Here is a 26,018-nt window from a genome sequence, read left to right as displayed (position 1 = left end):
ATCTTTAGTATGATGAGGACATATTATCTTTATAAATTACTGAGTATAGGAGGATATTTAATTAACTTAAAAAGTTATTACACACCCATATACTAATCACACAGTATTTATTTCTATTTAACACTGCAAAGCCTCTGGAATTTTTACTTGCTGTTTTCTGCCTAAGAGAGGTTCTCTTTCACTTATTCAAGTGGTATAAATATATTTCTTCGATATTTTATGTAACCATTATTGAGGTTTTAATCATTGTATTTGTTAATTATATGAAGAAAAAAATAGGAATTTTTTCTATTTTAGGAAAATAAAATAGGAAGTAGGATTGGAGCAATCATTCCTATAAATGAAATAAGTGAGAAAGTTTTAGAAGAGTTTGATCACTTTAAAAATAAAATTCTTATTCATGCTCCCCAAATATATATTAAAATAAATATATGGTATTGGTGGGCAAATATAAGTCTAATTAAATTTTCTATCCCAAGTGGCTATTTCTTACGATATGAAAGCTAAATCTTGTCTTAAAACTAAAATATTTTTTCATTTATTATCTACCTATTAACAGAACTTACTTTTGAAACATTTACAACAAAAACAATAGGGAAGAGTATATCCCTGCTATTAGATCTTTTGATACATGGCAGGCCTTTTGATACCACGCGGAACATTCCATATTTGGTACTGTTTATCCACATAAGATCTTGCTAAGAGACATGGTTACTCTACTATAATACTAGCTGTGAATATTTGACAGTGGAGTCTCATCAAAGCCCTCTGAGGGCAGCGAACGTATATCATCAGCAGTACTGTATTTGAGAGCGAAGGAAATTGATTGAGAGTAACACCCGTAGAGACCACTGGCTGCTGAGAAGGATACGATCAGTGCCAGGAAACAGCACTGCACCTTTTATCATTTCTCCCATGATGCACCCTACTGACCACATGTCAACTGAAAACAAAAATGACATGAAGATAAACAAGAAGACAGGAATAGAAGGGTAAATAAATGAAAACACTTGACTATCCATGCCATAGAGCAATGGCCTGACCTTTTGCTGGAATGGATGAGAGGTCAGTTTTATGATTGTGAGTCTCTTAAAACAGTAAAAAGGGGAGACAACAAGATCATCATGGCCTTTTCTTCTATGAAACTAAAATAACAATACCATGCAATGTTACCCAATGTATGATAATGTTACTTTGCAATTATAATTCAATGATTAATTTAGTTTCTGATTAAAAAGTCTAATTTGCATTCATCTACTAGAATCTTGATTTGTATCATAAATTACTCTAGATTGTGTTAATATGGGAAACATGCAAATCAGTTAATTTTTTATTCTTCTGTATACCATGTTTGGAAAAAAGAAAAGAAAAGCTGCCAGCAACCTCAGAAGAACTGGTTTCTTTTACAGAACACATTTACTCTTGTTTATATATTTGAATAAATTTCAGGAAGTGATGTGCCAGTTTAAGAATGACTATTTTGGAATATGCTGGCTCAGTTTCATTGACTGCTATCAAAGGAGCAAATTTCCAAAGAGGAACCCTTGCCTTATTCTTATAAACATTGTTGCTTCATAAGGGTAAGAAATGCTGGCTTTTAAAACAGGCTGGTTCAACATGAAATAAACAGAGAGCTCATACTTTTTCTGAAACCATGAATCAAAAGAAACCTAAAGTTTAAGGTGAAATTATACTGTCTCTCTGCTATTGCCAGTTATCATCCAGAACTTAAAACCAGCAAGCTAGGGCAGAGGGTACACAGGGAGGGACAAAATGAGGAAAGGCGAAGCAAAACAAGTGAAATCTCTCTGTTTAACTCTAGTTGGTTACTCGTTCTAATGAAAAGTCAGAAAGAAAACCAGGTCGTTTTTGTGGGGGGAAATAACCTAGAGGAAGAATGCTGACGGGGGAGCACAAGGGGAAAGGCATTGTAATAGCAGCGTACTATAATTTTGCTTCACTTACTCCTCTAATTATACCTTGTAATTTGGCAGTGACCTTAAAGAATTCCTCAGGAGATTCTTTCCAGTGTAAAAATCTCACTCTGGTTAAACTCAGCGTTTTCATAGTTTGACTTAACTCCTAAACAGAGTGATCAATGCAAAAAAATTTTACAGTCTTGAAGGTGATAAGCAAACACAGGGAAGCAAATTTGTTTTGCTTTCATTTTAGGAAAGCAAGTGACATGCAAAGTTATCGTGGAAAGATAGAGCAAACAGTTGTGCACCCCTTTATTATTAACGCATTTGTAATTCCAGATATCTGTCTCACAAAAGGTTGGTATTGTGATTTTTTTTATTAAAAATTGAAGGGAAAAATAAAAAGATCTCTGAAAATATATTTGGTTTTGAATTGCAAGTATTCTTATCATACTGTCCAAAGTGACCAGTCTGACTAACTTGCTATTTACACTGTATTTTTTTTAATAGATACTGGGAAAGAGATAGAAAAAGATATAGAAAGCTAAAAACTCAGTAAGCAGGGTTTTCTCTTGCATGCACCTATTCAAACATTTGGGAAAAGGTTGTAAAGGTTGTTTCTGCCACAAGCCTATCTGGGATTTAGAAAACATCTATTCCCATTTTTTAACACACACACAAAAAAACTGTCTTCTATGATATCTCTGACAGATATTCATTTTTTCCTCTGCTGCAGAACCAGTTCCATTGCTTTCTAACTGGATAACCTCAGCCAAATTACTTCATCTCCCTTTATCTAGTTTCATCCTTTAAAATGTAAATGATAAATAGTACTTATCATGTGGAGTTTTTATAAGATTTGAGAGTTATGCCTGATCTTTTCATATTACCTGGTACATAGTAAGTCTTCATTAAATAATAGTTATGCATCGCTGAATTAAATATATATTGGAATTTTATATATTGAAACTATATATATGAAAGGTTTATTTTATATTTATTTAATATAGTATATTTTATATTTATTTATAATTTAAAAATCTTTCCAATGAGGGAAACTTACCACTGACTGGGCGATCCTTCTCACAATTGAAACCACTTAGAAAGAAAGGCCTTCCACATATTAAATCACAATTGACTCTGTAATAAACTTCTCCCCTTTATCTAAACAGGAATTGCCCTGTTCCCTCATCCAAATAATAATCTTAAAATGTGTGAATATAACCTATGATCCCTGATCACACATTCTAAAACTGGCAATTTCTTATCTTTCAGACTAACATCCCTTAATTTTTCACTTTTCCTCCCATATGCCTTTAAACAGCAATAACAATAACGATTGATATAAATGGAATCTCATTTGCTATGTTGCTCCAGTCTCAGTTGGTTGTAGACAGTTCTTGGTTTAGTAATTGGTATTGATAACTGTATATGTCCCAGTTCTCCTTTGTGTTACTCTGCTGGATACAGATATTTCAAAGTAAAAGTAGACCATTTTTAGACATTTAACTTCATGTCAGAACCCAAAATAGATCATAAACTTTTTGCATAAAAATTATGCAAAGATATAAACTCTGTATCTGAACTACTGATGAATATATATTGAGTTACATTTTCTTTATTGTAATATATTTTCTAGGTGATAATAGCCTGGAAACTTTTCCAGTTTCCATGTAAGTGTACTCACTATTCACTGCTTCTACTGACTATCCATGTTTATGGCACCCAAGTGCTAAGCCTTGTGCTTGGCAATGACACATGCTATCATTAAGAATTATAAAAGTGGAATAAGTGCACATGAATCTATATATATTTTTATATACCCAAGACAGGATTATTTCTCAACACAAAACCATTGCACCGACTTTTATGCTTATCAAGGTGACTGGATTATTTTACAAAATTTTCAAGATATTCCAATGAATACTGACTGTGTGAAAAGCTTAGGAGAAATTAGCAGATTCAATTGTTGTTGTAAATCAGATATTGATGTTTTCTAAGACAGCCCGATACAGTATTTGGGTCTCCATAAGATAGAGGAGTTTTGTACGTTAACGCTACCCAAGTAGAATTCTGGTTGCTTTTGTGATTCTGATTCATTACATTTCCCCTCTCATCATCAGTATTCTTAAAGGGAGAAAGCAGATTCATCCGCAACTTTAACACTCAGAAGTTGAGTCACTTTTCTTAAAATGAATGTTAAGTAAGTTTTGATGCTACAAAATACGGTTATTAATTTTCTAAGAAAAATCTAAGTGTCATATCATTTCTTAGGCATTAGATTATACTCAACCAGCTTTTATTTGCCTTTAGGCAAGAGACAGAAATAATATAATGCAGGACCTGGTAGCTTAAACCTAAATGAAGGAAGCAATATATTGCTGCTTCTACACTTTGTGTAATTCACAAGGAAATATTTTTTGGATTTTGTGAGCTTTTCAACAGCAACCTGACAAATGTTTCAGTGGCTCTGGTAATGTGAATTTTAAAACACACTGCTTTTCTCCTTAACATAGTTATATCTTCATTTGTCATGGAATTCAGACAATGTGCTTTGAAACATTTTCTTTTTTTGGATACCTTAAAGTACAAGAGCAGAGTACAAAGTACAATTTAATATGGTTTTTCTAAAACCAGAAAACTGTTTCTTTGAAACACGTTTCAAAAGTTAAAAATTTAATTAGATATTTAACAAAAGCACATTGTTTTAAACTTCAATGGAAAATGAATTATAAAAAATTACAAATATACATAAACTGAGAAAATACATATTTTGCACATGTGAATGTAAGTAGGAAAAATAAGCGATATTCATGGAACACAATGCTAAATATTCCAATGCCAGGGAATCAAAGGAAGATTTTCTCCTTGAATGTACATATTCAACTTGCTTTTCTTTCTTTATAACTTTTATGGGGTCATATTATTAATTTTAACCTTTATTTAAAAGACTTTATATTTTTATTTGCTTTTTACAAAACAGAAAAATCTATTAAACTGTATAATAAAGGAGAAAAGTTTTAGGTTTATATTACATTATAAATAAATTATAGACTAATGAACTTACAAAATATTTACCATAAAAACATTTTAATTTCTTACTGCACCAAAATTTTTTAAATTGTCATCTTTGAAAATCCATGTAATCCTGCAGTGTGTATACGTGAGTATTTACAGAAATCTTAAGGTTGGGAAAGTATTTTTCTTTAAACTTCTTATGTTCTGATCAACAAACAATACATGCTGGCTCTTAATGTCTCCCATTATCGCCAAATTAAATACATGTTCTCTTCAGATCCACATGTCTTCATTCTGCACCTTGACCTGCAGAACTGCTTTAGGAATTGGCAAACATCTTATTTTTCTTTCTTTTTCCTGTTGTCGGAATCACAGATAATTTGGCTTCTCATCATTTCAGATAATATTTTTTACTCCAAGTGACTTTTTAGTTATTTCCTTTTTTTAAATAGTTTATCTAATTCAATTTGAAGGTTATTTGGTTAGAGATCCCCAAAACTAACTTTATAATATAGAAATTGGAGTATATCTTTGAAAATATATACAGGTATGTGTATGTTTGTAAACAGTGTTTTATATTTATCAAGTGGCTATCATCACAGCAATCCTGCAAGATAAGCAAAGAAGGTATTTTATAAAATATATTGATGTGTAGGAGCTAAGTCACATGACTAAAGTGAATAGGACCAGAGGCCAGTTTTTGGAGACCTACTCCCATATGAACTCAACACATTTTGCTGCTGAAGAGTCAAGTACCATAGTAGGTGTCACCATTCATGTACTCTGTCCTAAGTGCCAAATGGACCAAGGGCAGTTTAAATGCAATGTCACAGAAATGACTAACAGATGCTTTTTATTGTTTGTAGTTTTACCCCCTCAATGTTTCACTTTATTTTTAAAAATGATGTAGTACTCTGCCTATAGAACTATAGATGGATAGGAAAAAAAATAACATGATTTTAAACCTTTCTATATACATATTTCCAGGAGACAAGGAACTTCTGTGGCTGTAGCAGAGCTTTATGCCTGATAGCACTGAATGCTTCCTCTTGAAGGCATGAAGGAGTCAAGGTCCAGCTTCTCAAACTCTTGCCTTTTGTTCTACCCCAGAAGTCGGTTCTCTGTGCCCTCCCTCACATCTGCCTCCTTGCTATATGGCTCTCCTTTTGTGACCTTTAAGCCTTCTCCTGCCCTCTAGTGCAGGGGTCTCCAACGATTAAGATTACTGGTCTATTAGGAACTAGGCCGCACAGCAGGAGGTGAGTGGCCGGTGAGCATGCCAACTGCAGCTTTTCCTCACTGAGGCATTACTGACTGAGCTTCGCTTCCTCTCAGATCAGCAGAGACATTAGATTTTCATAGGAATGCAAACCCTACTGTGAACTAAACATACAAGGGATCTAGATGGCACACTCCTTATGAGAATCTAATGCCTGATGATCTGAGATGGAGCTGAGGCGGTGATGCTAGTGCTGGAGAGCAGCTGCACAAACAGGTTATCATTAACAGAGAGGTTTGCTGCACAGAGATCATAATAAATCAATTGCTTGCAGACTCACATCAAATCCCTATCAGTGAGTGGCAAGTGACAATCAAGCTGCATCGGTGGGAGGCATTAAAGCGGCAAGTGAGTTGACAGACTTCAATTTTACAAGGGCATCTGGTGGCAGGCTTTAAATGAGAATCTGATACTTATCTTAGTCTGTGCATGGCCCACCCATTATTTTATTTACCACTTCTGTCCGTGCCTCTTTCCTATACTGCCCACTTGTCTCAGTCACAGTTTTGATAAGCCCACAAGCTAACCCTAGCCAAAAGGAGTGAAAACAAATGTCATTGGAGAGCATCTTTGGAAAGAGGGAAAGAGCCAATGATGAGATAGCAGAAGACTAAGACTGCCAACAGAAAGAAAGCTGCATCTATAAGAAAATACCAAGAATCCTACTTAAATATGGGTTCATTGCAACAGGTGATTCACATTCTCCAAGACAGCTTTGTATAACATGTGGCAACCAGCTATTCAACAAAGCTACAAAACCTTTAAAACTGCTTCACTACATGGAGATAAAGCACCGTCCATTAAATAAAAGACAAGTCTTTGGAATTTTTCAAAAGAAAAAACCATGAAAATGAAGGAGAGAAGCAACTTTGGAAGGCCACCATTTCATCAAATGCGTCTGCACTGAGAGCATCATTCTTAGTGGCTAACCGCATTGCTAAAGCTAAGAAGTCCTTTACTATTGGTGAAGAGTAGATCCTGCCTGCTGCTAAGGACATTTGTCATGAACTTTTAGGAGAGGCTGCAGTTCAAAAGGTGGCATGTGTCCCTCTTTTGGCTAGCACCATAACTAGAAGAGCTGATGAAATAGCAGAGGATACTGAGGCACAATTGTCAGAGATGATTGGTGAGTCACCATGGCACGCAATCATGGTTGACGAGTCTACTGATGTTGACAACAAGGCAACAATGCTTGTTTTTGTGTGAAATATTTTTCAGGAGGATGTGCAGGAGGATACGTTATATGCATGTCTATTGCCAAATAACACCACAGCTGCAGAACTATTCAAGTCTTTGAATGGTTACTTATCAGGAAAACTGAGTTGGTCATTTTGTGTCAGTATATGCACAGACAGAGCAACTGCCATGACTGGATGGCCTTCTGGTTTCACTACTCAGGTCAGGGGTCACTTCTGAACGTGAGTCTACACACTATAGAGAAATACTGGCTAGCCAAAAAATGTTGCTTGAACTTAACAATGTTTAGCAGGATGTGATTGAAATTATCAGCCACATTAAAGTCCATGCCCTTAACTTGCATCTGTTCATGCAGCTCTGTGAGCTGATGGATGCAGAGTACACACATCTCCTACACAAGAAGTGAGGTGGCTTTCTAAAGGTAGATCACTGGACAGAGCTTCTGAGATACAAGAGCTACTCCAGTGATTTCTTTTAGAAAAACAGTCACCACTGGCAGCACATTTCAGTAACATAAAATATGTCACAAAACTTGCTAATTTGTGTGACAGAGTCAACCTGTTCAATGGACTCAGTCTGTTTCTTCAGGGGAGAATGACAACTGTGTTCAAGATGGCAGATAAAGTGGCTGCATTCAAAGCCAAATGGAGTTACAGGGGTGACAAGCAAACATTGGGATTTTTCACATTTCAAACATTAGCAGAGGTTTTGAAAGAGACTGAGCCAGGGCCTTCTTTCTCCCAGCTGGTGCCTGATCACCTATCTCAGCTTTCAAAAAAGTTTGAGCATTACTTCCCAAGTGGGAAGTAATAGACCCCCAAACCGGAAAGGAATAGATCCATGACTCACTTGTGAATAAACCAGGTGAATCACCTTTGTCCGTGCTAGGAGAGGATCGACTGCTTGAGATTGCAAATGATGTTGGCCTGAGAAGTATACTTGACACAAGCTTAAATCTCCATACATTTTGGATTAAAATCAAGGCAGAATGTCCTGGGATTGCCACAAAATCACTGAAAAGCCTGCTTCCATTTCCAACATCCCATCTTTGTGAAGCAGGGTTTTCTGCAGTGACAACAACCAAAATGAGATTATGGAGTGGACTGGACATTAGCAACACACTTCAGGTGTCACGGTTTCCTATCACCCGCCGATGGGACCATCTAGTTCCAAGAAAACAAAGTCAGGGCTCCCACCGATTCTGCATTATGGTGAGTTGTATAGTTATTTCATTCTATAGTACAATGTAATAATAATAGAAATAAAGTGCACAATAAATGTAATGTGCTTGAATCATCCCAAAACTGTCCCCGCTCCGCTGAGTCTGTCTGTGGAAAAATTGTTTTTAATGAAACTGGTCCCTGGAGGCAAAAAAGTTAGGGACCACTGCTCTAGTAGACTCTGGTCTACTTTAAATGCCCTGGAGAAGGTACTCTCCCCTTACAACTATGTACTTCTCTCTTTTCAGATCCCCTCAAAATCTCCAGCTTCCATTTTAGTGATCCCTGTCTCACTCAGATTTTCTCAAAATAATGAAAGAAAGGAATACAAAGCAAATTAATGGTGAAAATATATCCTTTTAAAAATATATAGAGAATTAATATATGATCTTTTTATGCTCATGATTATCTGCAATTTGTAGTGAATGTGAAAGAATGACTGCTGGGTTTTTACCTCCCAACTTTATTTAAAGTCAAAATTATATACTGTTTTTTTTCAATTCGATCTTTATTGCATTTTTTCCATTATCATTTAATCCCCTTATATCCCCTCCCCTCAGCAATCACCACACTTTTGTCCATGTCCATGAGTCCTTTTTCCTTTTTGCTCCGTCCCTCCACCCTGTAACCCCTACCCCCAGAGCTGTCATCCTGCTCTCCATCTATGAGTCTGTCCCCATTTACCTTGTCAGTTCAGTTTGTTCACTAGATTCCACATATGAGTGAGAGCATATGGTATTTGCCTTCCTCTGACTGGCTTATTTCACTTAGCATAATGTTCTCCAGGTATATCCACGCAATCGCAAATGGTAAAACTTTCCTTTTTTTTACAGCTGAGTAGTACATCATTGTATATATCTCCCATAGTTGTTTTATCCACTCATCTATTGATAAATACAGGCTGCTTCCATGTCTTGGTGATTGTAAATAACACTGCAATGAACATAGGGGTGCTTATGCTCTTTCAAATTAGTGTTTTGGGTTCCTTTGGAGATACTCCAGAAGTGGGATAGCTGGGTTAGAAGGTAGATCCATTTTCGATTTTTTGAGGTATCTCCATACTGCTTTCCATAGTGGCTGCACCAGTCTGCATTCCCACCAACATCCAAAAGGGTTCACCTTTCTCTATATCCTTGCCAGCACTTGTTTGTTGATTTATTGATAATAGCCATTTTGAAAGATGTGAGGTGATATCTCATTGTGGCTTGAATTTGCATTTCTCTAATGCTTAGTGATGTTGAGCGTCTTTTCATATGTATATTGTTCATCTGTACATCCTCTTTGGAGAAGTGTCTATTCAGGGTCTTTGTCCCTTTTTTAGTTGGGTGGTTGTGGGGTTTTGTTTGTTTTTTTGGTATTAAGTTTTGTAATTAACCTCTTATCAGATGTATTGGAGAATATGCTCTCCCATTCTGTAGGTTGTCTTTTTATTTCATTGACAATTTCCTTTGCTGTGCAAAAACTTTTTAGTTTGATATAGTCCTTTTATTTATTTTTTTCTTTTGTTTCCCTTGCCTTGGAAGATATATCTGATAAAATATTGCTACAAGCAATGTCCAAAATTTTGCTGCCTGTATTTTCTTCTATGATTTTTATGGTTTCGGGTATAAAATATACTGTTTGAAATAACCTTGTAATATCTCATTATTAGGAAACAGACTCAAACAACTGCGATGCATTAGTTACAAAAGTTTATTAGGAAGTAAGCAGTTATTTCAAGGAGGTAAAAAGGATTAAGAGTATCTATCTGCACTAGATGGATATAATAATCCACAACCTCCAATTTTTGTTTATTTTACTTTGATAATTCCTAATGTACATGTTTGAGCTTAGAAAAGATATGACATTCGAATAATTTGAGGATTTTTCTTTATTTATTCGAATATATTTTTGAAAAAATATTTACTGTTGATTAATGAGTTGCCTTTTTGTCAAGGTTATAGGTATATATCTTTTTAGCAGCCTAGCTCTCAACATTAACCAGATGACATACCTGAGGGCCAAAGATGGTGTGCCTGTCTTTAACATCACCCAGGGCCAGAGACCTCTGGCCAAGAACTCTAGATAAAGGAACATTACAAGTCTTGTTCAAAGAAAGCGCTGCCATATGAAGAAGAAAAAAATAAAGTAGAAGGAGTGCACCTAAAAGAAGCCATCTTGAGGAAAGAAATCATAAAAATTATATTATATGAGCCTTCAGTGACCAAGAATATGGCAAGCCCTTCCTGGCATTTGAAAGGGATGAAGGGAGTAAGTGACCAGATAGTCCTAAAACAACAAAAAAAGAAACCTTCTAAGAAACCATCATAAAACTGTTATACTGTGAGTAATTAAAAGAAACATAATCCAAATGAAATGTAGATTCACTGATACCTCAGATGAGATTTGGGTTATATTAAGAAAATAATGGACCTGCCATATCTATTACCCACTAGTTTGAATTCAGCATGGGTGTAAGGAGTGTCCAACCCTGGCCCATGGTCCATATGTGGCCCAGGATGGCTATGAATGTGGCCCAATACAAAATTGTAAATTTACTTAAAACCTTTTATTTGCTCATCAGGTTTTGTTAGTGTTTGTGAATTTAACATGTGGCTCAAGACAACTCTGCTTCTTCCAGTGTGGCCCAGAGACACAAAAAGATTGGACACCCCCGGAAGACTTTTTGGCAACACTATATATTATGTCAACATGTATGTATGAAATAGGAAATAGGTTTTAATCATAACAACTATAGTTAAAGCTGAGTGTACAATAGTATATGTTTGTATAATTTAAAAAACTCTGTATAATGAGAGCCACAAATAGTAGATCCCTGGCTAAAAGGGATGCATAGTGGTCTAGAGACACTTGAGGAGAGACTGGAGACAGAAATGTTGGGGAGAAAACAGAGAGTAGCCAGTGGGATCCTTGTGCTGACTCCCCCCCCCCCACATATGGCAGCAGCCATTTGACCCAGGAAGACCACTCCCCTGAGTGGCAAGAGTGTGAGAGGAAACAATAGCCCTGCCCCCAGGAGAGACTCTGCCCTTTCCTGTGGTGCCTAAGCCTGACTGCTGAGTGCAGCGTGACTAGATTAACAGCTGAAGGAGACAGCCACAAACAGTAGATTCCTAGAAGTTTTGAAAAGATGCCTGAGATCAGACAGAGTCAACAGCCAAAATCATCAGAGGCAAGTATAGAAAGACAAAACGGCAATATCCTACCATAGAAGTTCATACCACAAAGACAGGAAATCAAGACAGATCAACTTAAGAAGCAGAAATGAAAGGAAGAGTCTCACAAATAATAGGAAGAAAAAGAAACATCCCCCAAGCAAAGGAGAAGGAGGAATCCCCAGAAAGAGAACTAAAAGAAATAGAGGCAAATAAACTATCAGATACTGAATTCAGGACACTCAATCTAAGGAAGCTCAGTGAGCTCAGTGAGCTCAGAGAAAATTACAAAAAACAACTGGGAAACTATGAGGAACTTATTGCAAACTATATCAGCATGAAAAAAGACATAGAAACTATTGATAAGAAGCAAGAGGAAATGAAGAATACTGAAGAACACAATAGAAGGAATCAAAATAAACCTAGATGAAGCAGAGGATCAATACAGTGAGCTGGATGACAATATAGAAAAAAAGCTCCCAGAAAGAGCAAGAAAATGAAAAAAGACTAAAAAAGAATGAAGAGATATTTAGGGAAATGCAGGACAACCTGAAATACAATAATATCCATATAATAGGGATACCAGAAGGAGAAGAAGAGAAGCCATGGGATAGAGAAACCTTTGAAAAAGTAATGAGGGAAAACTTCCCTAATTTGAGGAGTGAAAAAGTCACACAAGAACAGGAAGCTAGGAGTGTCCCATTTCAGAGGAGCCCAATGAGGCCCACTCCAAGACACATCATCATTAAAATGGCAAATATCAAAGACAGAGAATCCTAAAGGCAGCAAGGGAGAAAGAGGTAATAATATACAAGGGAGCGCTGATACAGCTAGCAGATGACTTCTCAACAGAAACACTACAATCCAGAAAGGAATGGCAAGAAATATTCCAAGTAATGAAAAGCAAAGGCCTTCAAACAAGACTACTCTACCCAGCAAGGCTCTCAATTAAAATGGAAGGTGAAACAAGGAATTTCCCAGACAAAAGAAGGGTGAAAGAACACACCTCCACGAAACCAGCACTGCAAGATATGCTGAAGGGATTGCTTTAAGAAGATGAAGAGAGTGAAAAAGAGAGGAACACAGGTACAAAGGGAAAAACTGAATTAGGACCTATCAATAATAACTGTAAATATAAATGGATTAAATGCTCCCATTAAAAGACATGGGGTAGCCGAATGGATAAGAAAACATGACCGACACATATGCTGCCTATAAGAGACTCACCTCAGAACAAAAGGCCTGAACAAACTGAAAGTGAAGGAATGGAAAGAAATATTCCAAGCAAATGGACAGGAAAAAATAAAGCAGGGGTAGCAATACTCATATCAGACAAGATAGATTTCAAAACAAAGGCCATAAAAAAAGACCCAGAGGGACACTTCATAATAATCAAAGGAAGAATCCATCAAGAAGACATAAACATTGTAAACCACCCAACAAAGGAGCAGCCAAATATATAACAAAAACCTTAGAGGACTTCAATAAAGATATAGACAGCAACACACTGATAGTAGGGGAATTTAAAACCCCACTGTCAACAATGGATAGATCTTCCAAACAAAACATCAACAAGGATATTGTGGTACTCAATTATGCATTAGATCAAATGAACTTAACTGACATATATAGAACCTTTCATCCCAAAGAAGCAAAATACACATTCTTTTCAAATACACATGGAACATTTTTAAATATAGACCACATGATAAGACACAAAACAGGCTTCAACAAATTCAGGAAAATTGAAATCATAACAAGCATTTTCACAGACCACAAGGGCTTGAAATTAGAAACCAACCACAAGAAAAAAACTCAAAAACTTCCAAACTCATGGAGACTGAATACCATGCTATTAAACAATGAGTAGGTCAATAATGAGATTAAAAAAATCAAAAAGTTTCTGGAAACAAATGAAGATGAACACACAACAGTCCAAAACCTATGGGACACAGCAAAGGTGGTCCTGAGATGGGAGTTCATACCAATACAGGCTTACCAAAAAAGATAGAAACATTTCAAATAAACAACTTAACCCTACAGCTTCACGAAATGGAAAACAACAAACAAAGCTCAGGGTGAGTAGAAGGAAGGAAATAATCAAGATGAGAGCAGAATTGAATGACATAGAGACTAAAAGAACACATCAAAGGATCAACAAATCAAGGAGCTGGTTCCTTGAAAAGATAAACAAAATCAACAATCCTTTATGCAGACTCATCAAGAAAAAAAGGGAGAGGACCCAAATAAATAATATTGGAAATCATTTAGGAGAAATAACAACTGATACCACAGAAATACAAAGGATTGTAAAGAAATTACTATGAACAATTATATGCCAAGAAATTTGAAAACCTTGATGAAATAGACAAATTTCTAGAAAAATATAACCTTCCAACACTGAAGGAAGAAGAAGCAGAAAGCATGATGAGACTAATAACAGCTGGGGAAATTGAAGCAATAGTCAAAAAGCTCTCGGTTCACAAACACCCTGAAACGGATGGTTTCACAGGAGAATTTTAGAAAACATTTAAGGAAGAGCTAACCCTTGTCTTTCTCAGACTATTCCAAAAAATTCAAGAAGAAGGAAGACTCCAAAACTCTTTTTATGAGGCCAGCATCATCCTAATCCCAAAACCTGATAAAGAAACAACAAAGAAAGAAAACTAGAGGCCAATATCACTGATGAACATAGATGCTAAAATCCTCAACAAAACATTGGCATACCACATCCAGCAATACATTAAAAAGATCATCCACCATGATCAAGTAGGATTCTTCCCAAGGATGCACGGATGGTTCAATATTCACAGATCAATAAAAATAGTACATCACATAAACAAAAGAAAGACAAAAATCACACAATAATACTACCCAAAGCAATTTATAGATTCTACACAATCTCTATTAAAACACCAATGATGTATTTCAGATATAGAAAAAACATTTCAAAAATCTATGTGAAATCATAAATAACCCTGAATAGCTGCAGCAATTTTGAGAAAGAAAAACAAAATAGGAGGGATCACAATACCTGAAATACCTGAAATCAAATTACATTACAAGGCCACTGTAATCAAAACAGTCTGGTACTGGCATAAGAAGAGACACATAGGTCAGTGGAACAGAATAGAGAGTCCAGAATAAACTCATATCTCTGTGGTCAATTAATATTCAACAAAGGGGACAAGAGCATAAAATGGAGTAAAAATAGCCTCTTCAAGAAATGGTGTTGGGAGATCTGGAGAGCTACATGCAAAAAATTGAAATTCGACCACCAACTTACACCTTACACAGAAATAAGCTCGAGATAGATAAAAGACTTAAATGTAAGTCACAACACCATAAAAGTCCTAGAGGAGAACATAGGCAGGAAGCTCTCAGATATTCCATGCAGCAGTATTTTCACCAATATGTCCCCTAGAGCAAGGGACATAAAGGAAAGAATAAACAAATGGGATTTCATCAAAATAAAAAGGTTTGCATGGCTAAAGAAAATATCAGCAAAATGAAAAAGGAAAATATATTTGCCAATGATACCTCAGACAGAGGTTTGAGCTCCAAAATATATAAAGAACTCACACAACTCCCCTCCAGGAAGACAAACAATCCAATTAAAAAATGGGCAAATGTCCTGAACAGACACTTCCCCAAGAAGGACATACACAGGGCCCAGAAACATATGAAAGGATACGCAACATCACTATCCATTAGAGATATACAAATTAAAACCACAATGAGATACCACTTCCCACAGGTCAGAAAGGCTATCATAAACCAAAAAAACAAGTGCTGGCACAATTTTGGAGAACAGGGAACCCTAGTCCATGGTTAGTGGGAATGCAGACTGGTGCATCCACTGTGGAAACAGTTTGGAATTTCCTCAAAAAGCTATAAATGGAACTGCCTTTTGACACAAAGATTCCACTGCTGGGATTATACCCTAAAATTCCTAAAACACAAATTCAAAAGCACCTATGCACCCCAATGTTCATAGCATCACAATTTTCAATAGCCAAGTGCTGGAAACAACCTAAAGTGCCCATCAATAAATGAGTGGATCAAAAAACTGTGGTACATTGACACAGTGTAATACTATGCACCAGAAGGATAGAGCAAGCTACTATTTTTCGCAATAGCATCGATGGAAATGGAGAGCATTATGCTAAGCGAAATTAGCCAGGTGCTAAAAGACAAATACCATATGATCTCACCTATAAGTGGAACCTAATCAACAAAACAAAAACATAAACGAAAGAAAAAACTCTGTATAACGAATATTAAGTATTTTATAATATTCTTTTAGATATTAAAAAATTAATAATCTAGTGAATGCAAAAAGTAAGTATGTATATTTATTTATTTAGCCAACAGTTTAGTAATCAGATATCATCTGATTCATATTTCCATAGTTAAGAAACGTATACAATGTTTCTCAAATACAGACAGTTTTAATGTAGGAAATTAGCTAACACTTTAGTCATTGATGACAATTTTGTAAGATTTCTCAATTTGTCAAAGTGATTCACTATTTTTGCTTAAGGTTCAGATTAAGGTAGGGAGCACTAAACAGTTCTGTGGAGAGAAGAGGAATAATGTTGACGGCGATGACAGGGCACTGTCAAACATTTTTTAGCCTTGGGAAAACTCAATGTAAATTACTCTGAATAAGTCGAAGTGTAAGATAAGAAAACCTATGAATGTTTTTGTTTTTTTAAGTCTCTGAAGAATCTTGGAAGTAGTCAAGGAATCATATAATTTTATTCATATATACTTATCTGTGATATTACTTCCAATAAATCCTGGATTCATTTAAATGCTAAAATATTGGTATGATTCTTCTCCTGATACAAAACCTCCATAGCCAGCCCCTCAACTTGTGTCTGACGATCATGGTTTAAATTAGTGAAGCTAATTTAATGCTTTGATCTCTAAATTCTTGGTAGAAAGCTGTACTCATAAAATGATAATGATTTCATGTAAATATTAATGAAACAGCTCCACTTGAAAAACAGACTATGTGTTGTTCATTGTTTAGTAGGAGTTTCTATGGTTTAGTTATTTTTAAAATGTGACCATGACTTATGATGTTGTTATATTTTTAATTATAGGTAAAATGAATTATTTAAATCCATATTTATACATTTTCAATATGATGGCAGTTCTAACTCATTTCGTCTCAAATTATTTATTGATATTTAAGTAGAATTTAACTTAAGCAAAATGTTTTCCACTGTAAATGTCTTTATGTAATTTCCTGTTTACTTTTTAGGTCCTCATTCAGGACCATTATCATAAATGGCACTAAGCTATCAAAGAACGATATGCTCTATAATTATTGCATGAGATAAAGGAATTCAGAATGCAAACCCTTATTACAATCTACATTTTGTATATTAGGCTATATTCAGTTTCTAGGATCATACTTTCATTGATTTTTGCACAATTTACTTGCACAAGTTACAAACACTGTTCTAAAATATAAACTAAAATAAAAAGGGGAAAAATACCTCCAAGGGAACATTTTGTGGAAGAATAAAGAATTATCAGTTTGGTGCTATTATCTTTGCTTGTGTTTGGAATGGTCATTTTGGGTTGAAAAGTGTTTTGGCTCTTCCTCATTTTATTGACTTTTAAATTTAATACTGTTGACATAGATAAAAAAGAATCCAGATAAATGTCTGAAGAGATAAATTAGATCTCAGAGAACCATGCTAATGAAAATCTAAGAAGCTGTACCAATGCCAAATGGAAATGAGGCATTCTGACTTTTTGTATTTCCCTAACTTAAAGGATTACAGAGATGTGGCTGTGTAACTTCACTTTAAGTACTGATTAAGAAGTTCTTTTTTCTTTTTTTAATCTGAAATGTATTATAACCTAAAAGCAAAAGCAAAAAAGAAAAAAAAATTCCTACATTTGTATGAAGTCAGTATATCTAAATTTTAAATATTCAAATATTTATATTTAAATATAAATGTGAATTATAATATGTTCAAATCCACTACATTCAATATATAATTGATCCTCAAAATATAAATAATTAATATAAATTGAAATTAAATATTTCAAAACAATCAATATAAAAGTATTGATGAATAATTTTATACACTTTCTTTTAATATATTCAAAATTTAGTATGCATTTTGCACATATAATATATCTCAGTTCAGACTAGCCATAATTTCAAGTGCTGAATAGCCACATGTTGCTAGTGGCTACCTACTGGGAAGTATAGTTCTAGAAAATGTCATTTCTCTCACTTTATTACTGGAATTTAGAGAATATCTCATTAATATTCAGCAGAATAAATAAATGCTACATAAATACATACTCACTGTGGTATTAATTTCTTATTGAGTCCAAGTTTCTTTTATCATAAGCTTTTTCTTCTATTTTTATTTCTACTAAATAACAATCATAATCTTTCCTATGCAATGAAAGAGTTCTTTTATAGAGCTTATTAATCAAACACAATATTTAATAGAGTTATAGATCTCATATTTATCATTATTTTCCAGAAAAAGGTCATATGTAGTAAATATATTGAACTCAATCTTGCATTATTATTGTGAAATTGTCAATTATTGTTGTACTTAGATTTTACTATTGTGTATTAGCACGGTATTTCTGTATTTTAAAAAATATATTCTCTATTAATATGTAAGCATTTTAATGTACATATGGTAATAACAAATATGTGCCTATGTTAGAGTAAGCTTTTGGTGATTTAATAATTGCAAATCATAAACGTCACTCCAAGAAATTTCTGAGGAGATCTAGTATAGGACTCAGTGGTAGAACTCAAATCAACAATGCTTTTTCGAATTCTAAATTTCATTCGTAAAGTAATTATCTATGTCTAACTCACATATCCAGGTCTAGTGAGGGAGGCCTATTTTAAACCCACCAGACACCTAGCAATTTGAATAATAATTATGATTTTTAAATGTAGAAGCTCATGTTTTAAGGAGAAAGTGCTATAATGACCTATTTAAGACTGGATATACTGTCAAGAGCAATTCAGAAGCTTAAGATGTGAGCAAGGAGAGAAATTACTATGCCTAAATGTTGTAGACACATAAAATAGTCTTAGAAAGCAGATGGAAAATACTTGCAAACAGTGACTATTTTTCCAGTTATAAAAAATAATATATTTTAATCATTTGGGATTTGGTGGTCTCTCTTATTTATGAAAAAATAGCACTGCTACTTTGAATTACAGACAAAATTAATTTAAGAAAAAAGCCCATTGAAATTTAATTAACATATCATTGCAGTAGGTAGTCTTCAGTACTGCTCAGATTATAGAAATTACCACTTTTTTTAAAAATCACAATTGTACCACTTACCCAACTTTTTGCTTCTATCTTTACTCTCCTGGTAAAACCATTATGTGTTTAAAGGGAGAGAGCACAAAACATGTAAAGCTGCAGCAAAAGGTACAAGGATACAGTCCCTTCCTGGAAAGAGGATTTTGTGGCGAACCATTTCTCCCATAATGCATCCCACAGACCATATATCCACTAGAACAGGAGACAGGGAAGTGAAGAAAAGGGAGGAAAGTAAAGTTAACTAAGATAATTGATCTCTGAAGGAGGAGGAAAAAGAACATTTCGTTAAAAGGTACAATTTGTTTCCCATCAAAAGTTGGCTGAAAAAGTAACTGAAACCAGCTCTATAATATCACACAACTAATGTCTAGTATGAGTGTTCATATTAATTTTAAAAAATTATTTTACAGGTGCCTTAGATAGCCTCTTTAGTGCCATGAAATGGCTGCATGGAAAAGCAGCAACTAAACCAAAAGTATCTTCATCAACCTGTAGGGGTGGCTGTTTGCATTTTCTCCTCTACTCAGTTACATGGAATATGGGAAAAAGAGACTTTTTTTTTTTTGTACATGCAACCAAATCCAAGAAACTAGGAAATGGCTGGAGCCATGGTTTTGAGGAAGAAATATTCAAATCCCCAGTTTTAGGACTTGCTTTGTTTTTCTTTCAGAAGTAATTTTTATTAATAAATACCAGTTTTAGCTTCTATTTGAAATATTGCAAAAAATCACATAAGATTAATTAGCACATGTTTAAAAGAGTCATCTGTAAGTAAAGTAAATACGGGTATTAAAAGTATTTAAAAATTATCATATATGTATATTTATTTCTCAGTTGCCATACTTGTTAACCTTACATGCTTCACCTCCTCTTCCCAACTTTTCCCCTCTTCCAGATAGCTTTTTAGTAAGGACAAAGGGAAGAAGGGGGCAAAGCCATTAGGCTAACACGCTCTGTGGGGAAGGAAGGCAGGGTTAGGTGCACAGGTTAGCTGGACATGCCTGATATGGGAGCAAGCGCGTTTTTCTGCATGATAACATTCCTCCCATTCGTAAGTGGGAGAACAGCACAAGGGTGCTAGGCGTGGTTTCTCTGTGGCTCTAGAGATAAAAACAAAATGAAACAAAACAGAAACAAAAACTAAGGCAGTAACTTGCAACCCTTTCTAGTGAGGAAAACAGGAGGAATGAGATTATGCTTCATTTGTGCAACAAAGATTTACAAAGTCATAATAGGCAAATTCAGACCTCCTTAGATCTCTGCAGATCCTTGGTTTCTTGACATTATAAATTGGTTTTCCTTTGATTTGATTTGATTTGATTTGATTTTTTTAAAAACATTTGTGAAACGTACAAATATCTGATTTTCCAAATGAGTGAGATGTAGTATTGCCTTGGGAAGAGGACTAGATTTGCCTGTCCCAAGTCAAAATGTAACAGACTTTTTCCATTGTCTATCAAAGTGAACCTGACATTCCTAGAGCTGACTCTCTCTTCTAAGCAAATGCATAGCCCTGACTGATGTGGCTCAATTGACTGGGCATCATCCTGCAAAAAGAAAGGCCACCAGTTCAATTCCTTGCCAGGGCACATGCCTGGATTGTGGGTTCAGTCCATGGTTGGGAATGTATGAGAGGCAATCCATTGATGTTCGTCTCTCGTGTAGATGTTTCTTTCTCTCTCTTTTTCCCTCCCTCCCCCTCTCTCTAAAAATAAATATATAAAATCTTTTAAAAAATAAACAAATGCACAAAAGTACTGTCTTTCTCCAAATTGGAAGTACAAAAAAATTTTTTTAACTTTGGTGTTCAGAAAATTTTCATGAAAGTACCCTATGGCACCTGCATAGAACAATACAATAATACTTATTTTTATAGAACTTATAAAAAAGGGACTTCTAGGACTAAATAGAACAGAGTATAAAATAAATATGAAAGGTATTGAATACATATGAAAATCCTAATTTAAAACAAGTTTAATTCCTAAACACATTAGATATGTTATTTTTAATATGCTATATTATTTGTTAGAGATATTCTTTTCAAAATAATATAGTGCAATGTTTTCTGATAGATACTTATTAATCCTTCATTTTAATCAATTAAATCATATTGGAATACATTTTGAAGATTCTACCTTTTGTTTTAAAGTGTTCCTGTATCCTAGATTTTCTTTATGAAAGCAATGGTATAAAATATTTCTCTCCCTATAATTTTTGAAATTTATAAAAATTTACTAGGCAATTGCTACTCTAAATATTATTTACTGAGTACTTAAAGTAGTAAAGAAACTCATCTTGCTTGAACAATTTGGTTTATTCTAAATTGAGTATTCATTGTGCATTTGTGATAGTTCTGGCTCCAGGGATTTGTGATGTGTTTTCGTTTGTCTTTTCCTAGGCATAGAGTCATTTCTCTAACACATGACATAAAGCCAAATAGTAAATGTGGCAGATAGACATTTTTCTGTTTTTATACTCTGAGCCGAGCTGCAACCCAAATAGCGATTTTTCTTGGTACAGCATGTGTGCTCATTAGTATCCACTGACCGTTTAGTCAGACTCCATTGACAATTCTTTTTAGCTATAACATGTTAGTTCTCTTCTAGCAAACTTGCTTCTCAGAAACATCTTTGACACTTTTAATGAGTGATTCTTCCTTAGTAGTATTTAAAAAAAACAACTCTGAGTATGAAAGCTGGCAGCCCTATTAAAAACATTCATATACATGAAAGAGAACATTACTCTGGTTATCTGAACATATACTCATTTCCTTTGCAGTCCCATGGCTGCTACTCAGAAGCATCCCTACCGTTCTCCTTGTAGCCCATTCCCAGGATGACCTCAGGGGCTCTGTAATAACGTGTCACCACATAAGGAGTCATCATGAAGCTTGTGCCTGCGGTCCTGGCCAGTCCAAAGTCGAGAATTTTCAATGTACAATCAGACTTCACTACAATGTTACTTGGCTTTAGATCCTGACAATATGTACAAAAGAAAGAATTCGAAGCCAGCGTTAAACAGAATGTGTGATTTCCATCTTCTTGATCAACATGGTAGTCTTGCAAAAGCACTGATGGCCCGTCCCCTCACTGCCAGGCTACATAAAGCAAATGATTACTGACCAGAGGAGTTTACAATAGGTTTTCAGGGTGTTTTTTTTTAAATAACTTTCTAAATTTTTTTAAACCCAGAAGAGAAATATACTATCATTGTTACAAGTTAGGCTCATCTTTGAAAGAGTTTTTAGAAAAAAAATAATTTATTGTCATCAGTCAGCCTTCTCCTTATGACAACATAAACCTTTCAGCTATAGTTCATTTCTAGACCTGACAGAAGAGCAGATCAGGGCAGTTGTTTTTACACCGTCAGAAACAAACTGTGTAAATATAGTCTTATTTCAACTGTGTATATGACCTCTGCCAATTGAGGGCCTAGAAAACATGACGTTTCTCAGAAGCTGACTCTCAAGGAGCTAAAACAAAATGTTAAACGAAATCAACTACAGTATAGCTAAAGTTTCCTTCTACACATGAGTGAACTATGGGCTAGTTCTATCATTAAAGAAATGAGGAAGGATAGTATATTTAACCAAGCCCCCTATGTAAAGAAAATCATCTACAGTTGGTTCCTCTTCTCTAAAACACCTGAATTCTGAATTTGTAGTAGGTGTTCTTACCCTGTGAATAATTCCAGCAGAGTGAAGGTGCTTGATGCCACACAGCATTTGGTATAGAAGATAAGACATCCGTTCATGGTCTAATTCCATCTGAATCACCTGACACAAGTTGGCATCCATCAGTTCCATTACTAAGTAACTGGAAGTTAAATCCACAGTTTAGTTCCAGATCACCTGTGAATTGTTTCAGATAAGTCAAAATCCTCTCCTAAATCTGGAATTCTTGCTCACTTCCCAGCTCCACATAGGACTGAATGAAAAGTATAAAACATTTCCAAGTTTTGCAAACATGCTACGCATGGTAACTCTGCCACAGGTTGTCAATAGAAAGAGCTTTTCTTAGTGTGTGGTTCCTGTTTGTATATTTCTTACTTTCATCTTGTTCTCACTTTTCCCTGAATTCCCTGAAACTTTTTTCCAAGTATTACGAATCTACAAATTAGAAAAAAATTCAAAAAAGCATTTGCCATTAAATGCAACATGTCTGTATTAAACAACACAAGGTGTTTACTTTCTCTCCTCAGCTTATCATCACTACACTTCTAAGTAGTTTATTGTTTTTACACACAGTCACAGGCACCACAAAAATAAAAATAAATATTAAAGATAATTATTATCAGGTCCCTCATTATTAAAATATCTTAAAGTGAATTGATTCATTCTAAGAAGCTCACAGAATCAACAATAATAAAAAACAAATAATAAATCTTCCCTGAATGAACCAGGAACGTGGAACAATGAAGTACAAAGAACCAGAAGTCCAGAAAGAAGCAGATGTATCTTTCTGGAAAGTAAGACCAGAAATAGAACCTCTGTCCTAGCACTAGATCCCTTTCATTTTCTGTAAGTTTTTATGTCCCTTTGATCTCTACAATGGATTTAATCTATTTGTATTTTGTCAGTTTCCCTTGCGTTATTAGAGTGCTATGTTCTCTCTCCTTTCATAAGTTATGCTACTTACACATCTTGGAACTCCTCCAGCGTTTTCTGGGGTGTGAAGACATTTAATAAACTAATAATCTGGAAAAGAGACAGTGGAAGGGGCAGAGGAAAGAGTGAAAGAAAAAGGGAAAGAATAAGTTATTTTCAAAGGATATTTAGACTAGCATTTTTTTTTCCCCAACTCAAAGTCACACACTAGTTCTATGAACGGAAACAGAAGAGTTGAAAAAATTCTAGAACTGTCTCATAAAACATAGAAAAATGTAGTCAGAAGGATGTATGATTTGTCTTCAGGTTAAAATACAATTGAAAAGCTCAAATTCTTAGGCAAAAGGAAGAGCCAGGGTATACACATAATTATGACATTGCTTTCGAGTATGGATCTCCTTGGTAGAACATAAGGCTGAATGTGATTAAGCAACAAAGAAATAGAGCCATGTAAGGAAAGTGAGGCAGCAGTGAGATACCCAACAAGACTTAGCAGGACCATGTTTTTCTTCCAAGTGAAAAGGATGGTGCTCTAAACCAAGGTGGTGCTCTAATTCAAGATATTTTTTGTATTGTTACTTTAGTTTAATTTGCTCCTATTTCATACTCAAATATTATTTAAACTAATGTTCCAATGGTATGTGTGGGGAAAGGTACATCTTAGATGATATCAGTAATGAATTTAACAGAAAATGTAAAAAGGTATCAAAATTCTGTTTTTTAATTTCTGTGTTTCCAGCTTTATTTTATATATTAGATAGTAAAGAATTTTACCTTCTTGTATAATATTTTTAAAAATGCTTTTTCATATTTCAAAATAGATTGCACACATAACTCAAAATATTCTTTCAGCTAAATATTCTGTACTAATGTGCCAATAGAAAATAAAAATTAAAAAGTATAGATAATAATCTCATAGTATAGATGCAATTATTTTGTAAAAATTGGGTAAGTACAAGTTTAAGATTTACACATGAATTAAATCTTTAAAACATGAATTAAATAATTTCCATAAACTTCATGAGTAGTACAGAAATATATGAAGTAATAAAAATAAAACAAAATTATTTTAAACACCTGAGAAAAGCAGTCTGTTCTGAGGAATGTTTTTAGGCCTTAAATAGTTTTCATTTGTTAAGGAATTATTGAGAAAAAAATCATAATACCATCCAACATTTTCATATATATGGCAATGGTTATATCAAAAACCCAAGATCTTCTTTACAAAAGCAGCCTTGTAGTATGGAATATGCATATAGAAATAAAATTGTTTCAAACTCTCTTTAAAGCTTGTTATTAAAGTATCTTGTCATTCTGTATACTTAGTTACAGCCTGTGTTGAAAAATGTTTATGTGGTACATCTGTCATTGGAACATATATAGTGAGTCTGGTTTTCTAATACTTTATCAATCTCGAAACATAGCTCATTTTAACATTTATTCAAACAAAACTATCAGAGACGAGGGGTGGGACACACATATACACAACATAATACACACAACCTGTATCACCTGGTGAATAAATAATCTAGGTAATTCAAATTAATCTAGAAAATAGTATTATAATTTTAAATAAATCAAGGTTTATTGTTTTGAAAGGTAAATTCCCCACCACTATATATTCTTATTTTCCCTTTTCCAAAGCACTTTCATCTTCTTTTATTTCCTTTTGAGGATTTATCTTCTTTCTTTGTTCCCTTGTGAACTCTAATTCCTACTAATGAGTAATTTAAAATCTTGTCTAGAAATTGATCATCACAGGTATTTCCATTTTTGTCAAGCAGTTTCCAGGCAGGAATCTAATTTAGTTCTTCTATTCCAGCATCTTAAAATGCACAGATGCGAATCAATGTTTGTCATGGCCCCACAATCACACTGGCTACCACTTCCTAGAATCCATTTTCTAAACTGATCTTCTCTGTTATTAAAATTTTATTTGGGATTACTTCCCTGTTTCACTTTACTTTCCGCAACATTAACAGAGTTTTGCATTCTGACTGCTTCTACTTAATATTACAAGTACTAACAAAGAGGAAGTTCATATACTTCCTCTCTGAAGTTCACGTACTTCCCCTCTGTTAACAAGTCCTAGAAATGTATTTCCCAAAACTTATATACATACATGAATACATATATACACACACATAAAAGGTGGTAGCAGGTAGCATGCCATTTACAAATTATGATTTCAATTTAGAATTTCTTTTTATGTATCATAAATGTGAACCTCCCTATTTCATGTAAATGTGAACTCCCCCATCAAGAATGGGAAGTATGATTCCCTCAGATT

General features: G+C 34.5%; 1 protein-coding gene across 11 annotated transcripts in view; it reads right to left on the bottom strand.

The window, feature by feature from the left end:
* Positions 1 to 26,018, bottom strand: part of MAPK10 (mitogen-activated protein kinase 10) — a 324,322-nt gene that overhangs the window by 65,266 nt on the left and 233,038 nt on the right. For all 11 annotated transcript variants that reach the window (XM_054591772.1, XM_054591774.1, XM_054591779.1 and 8 more), the window contains 4 exons: positions 23,760 to 23,818; positions 22,799 to 22,937; positions 21,932 to 22,097; positions 19,243 to 19,314 (listed from right to left, as the gene is read on the bottom strand). In XM_054591772.1, coding sequence (XP_054447747.1) covers positions 19,243 to 19,314; positions 21,932 to 22,097; positions 22,799 to 22,937; positions 23,760 to 23,818 — 436 coding nt within the window. The remainder of the gene's footprint in view (positions 1 to 19,242; positions 19,315 to 21,931; positions 22,098 to 22,798; positions 22,938 to 23,759; positions 23,819 to 26,018) is intronic.

The sequence above is a fragment of the Pteronotus mesoamericanus genome, unplaced genomic scaffold (genome assembly GCF_021234165.1).
Source record: "Pteronotus mesoamericanus isolate MK-2021 breed Mesoamerican mustached bat unplaced genomic scaffold, CSHL_Meso_final scaffold_232, whole genome shotgun sequence".
Taxonomy (NCBI): domain Eukaryota; kingdom Metazoa; phylum Chordata; class Mammalia; order Chiroptera; family Mormoopidae; genus Pteronotus; species Pteronotus mesoamericanus.
Note: the sequence above shows the minus strand (reverse complement) of the source record. Positions and strands in the feature narration are given on the sequence as shown.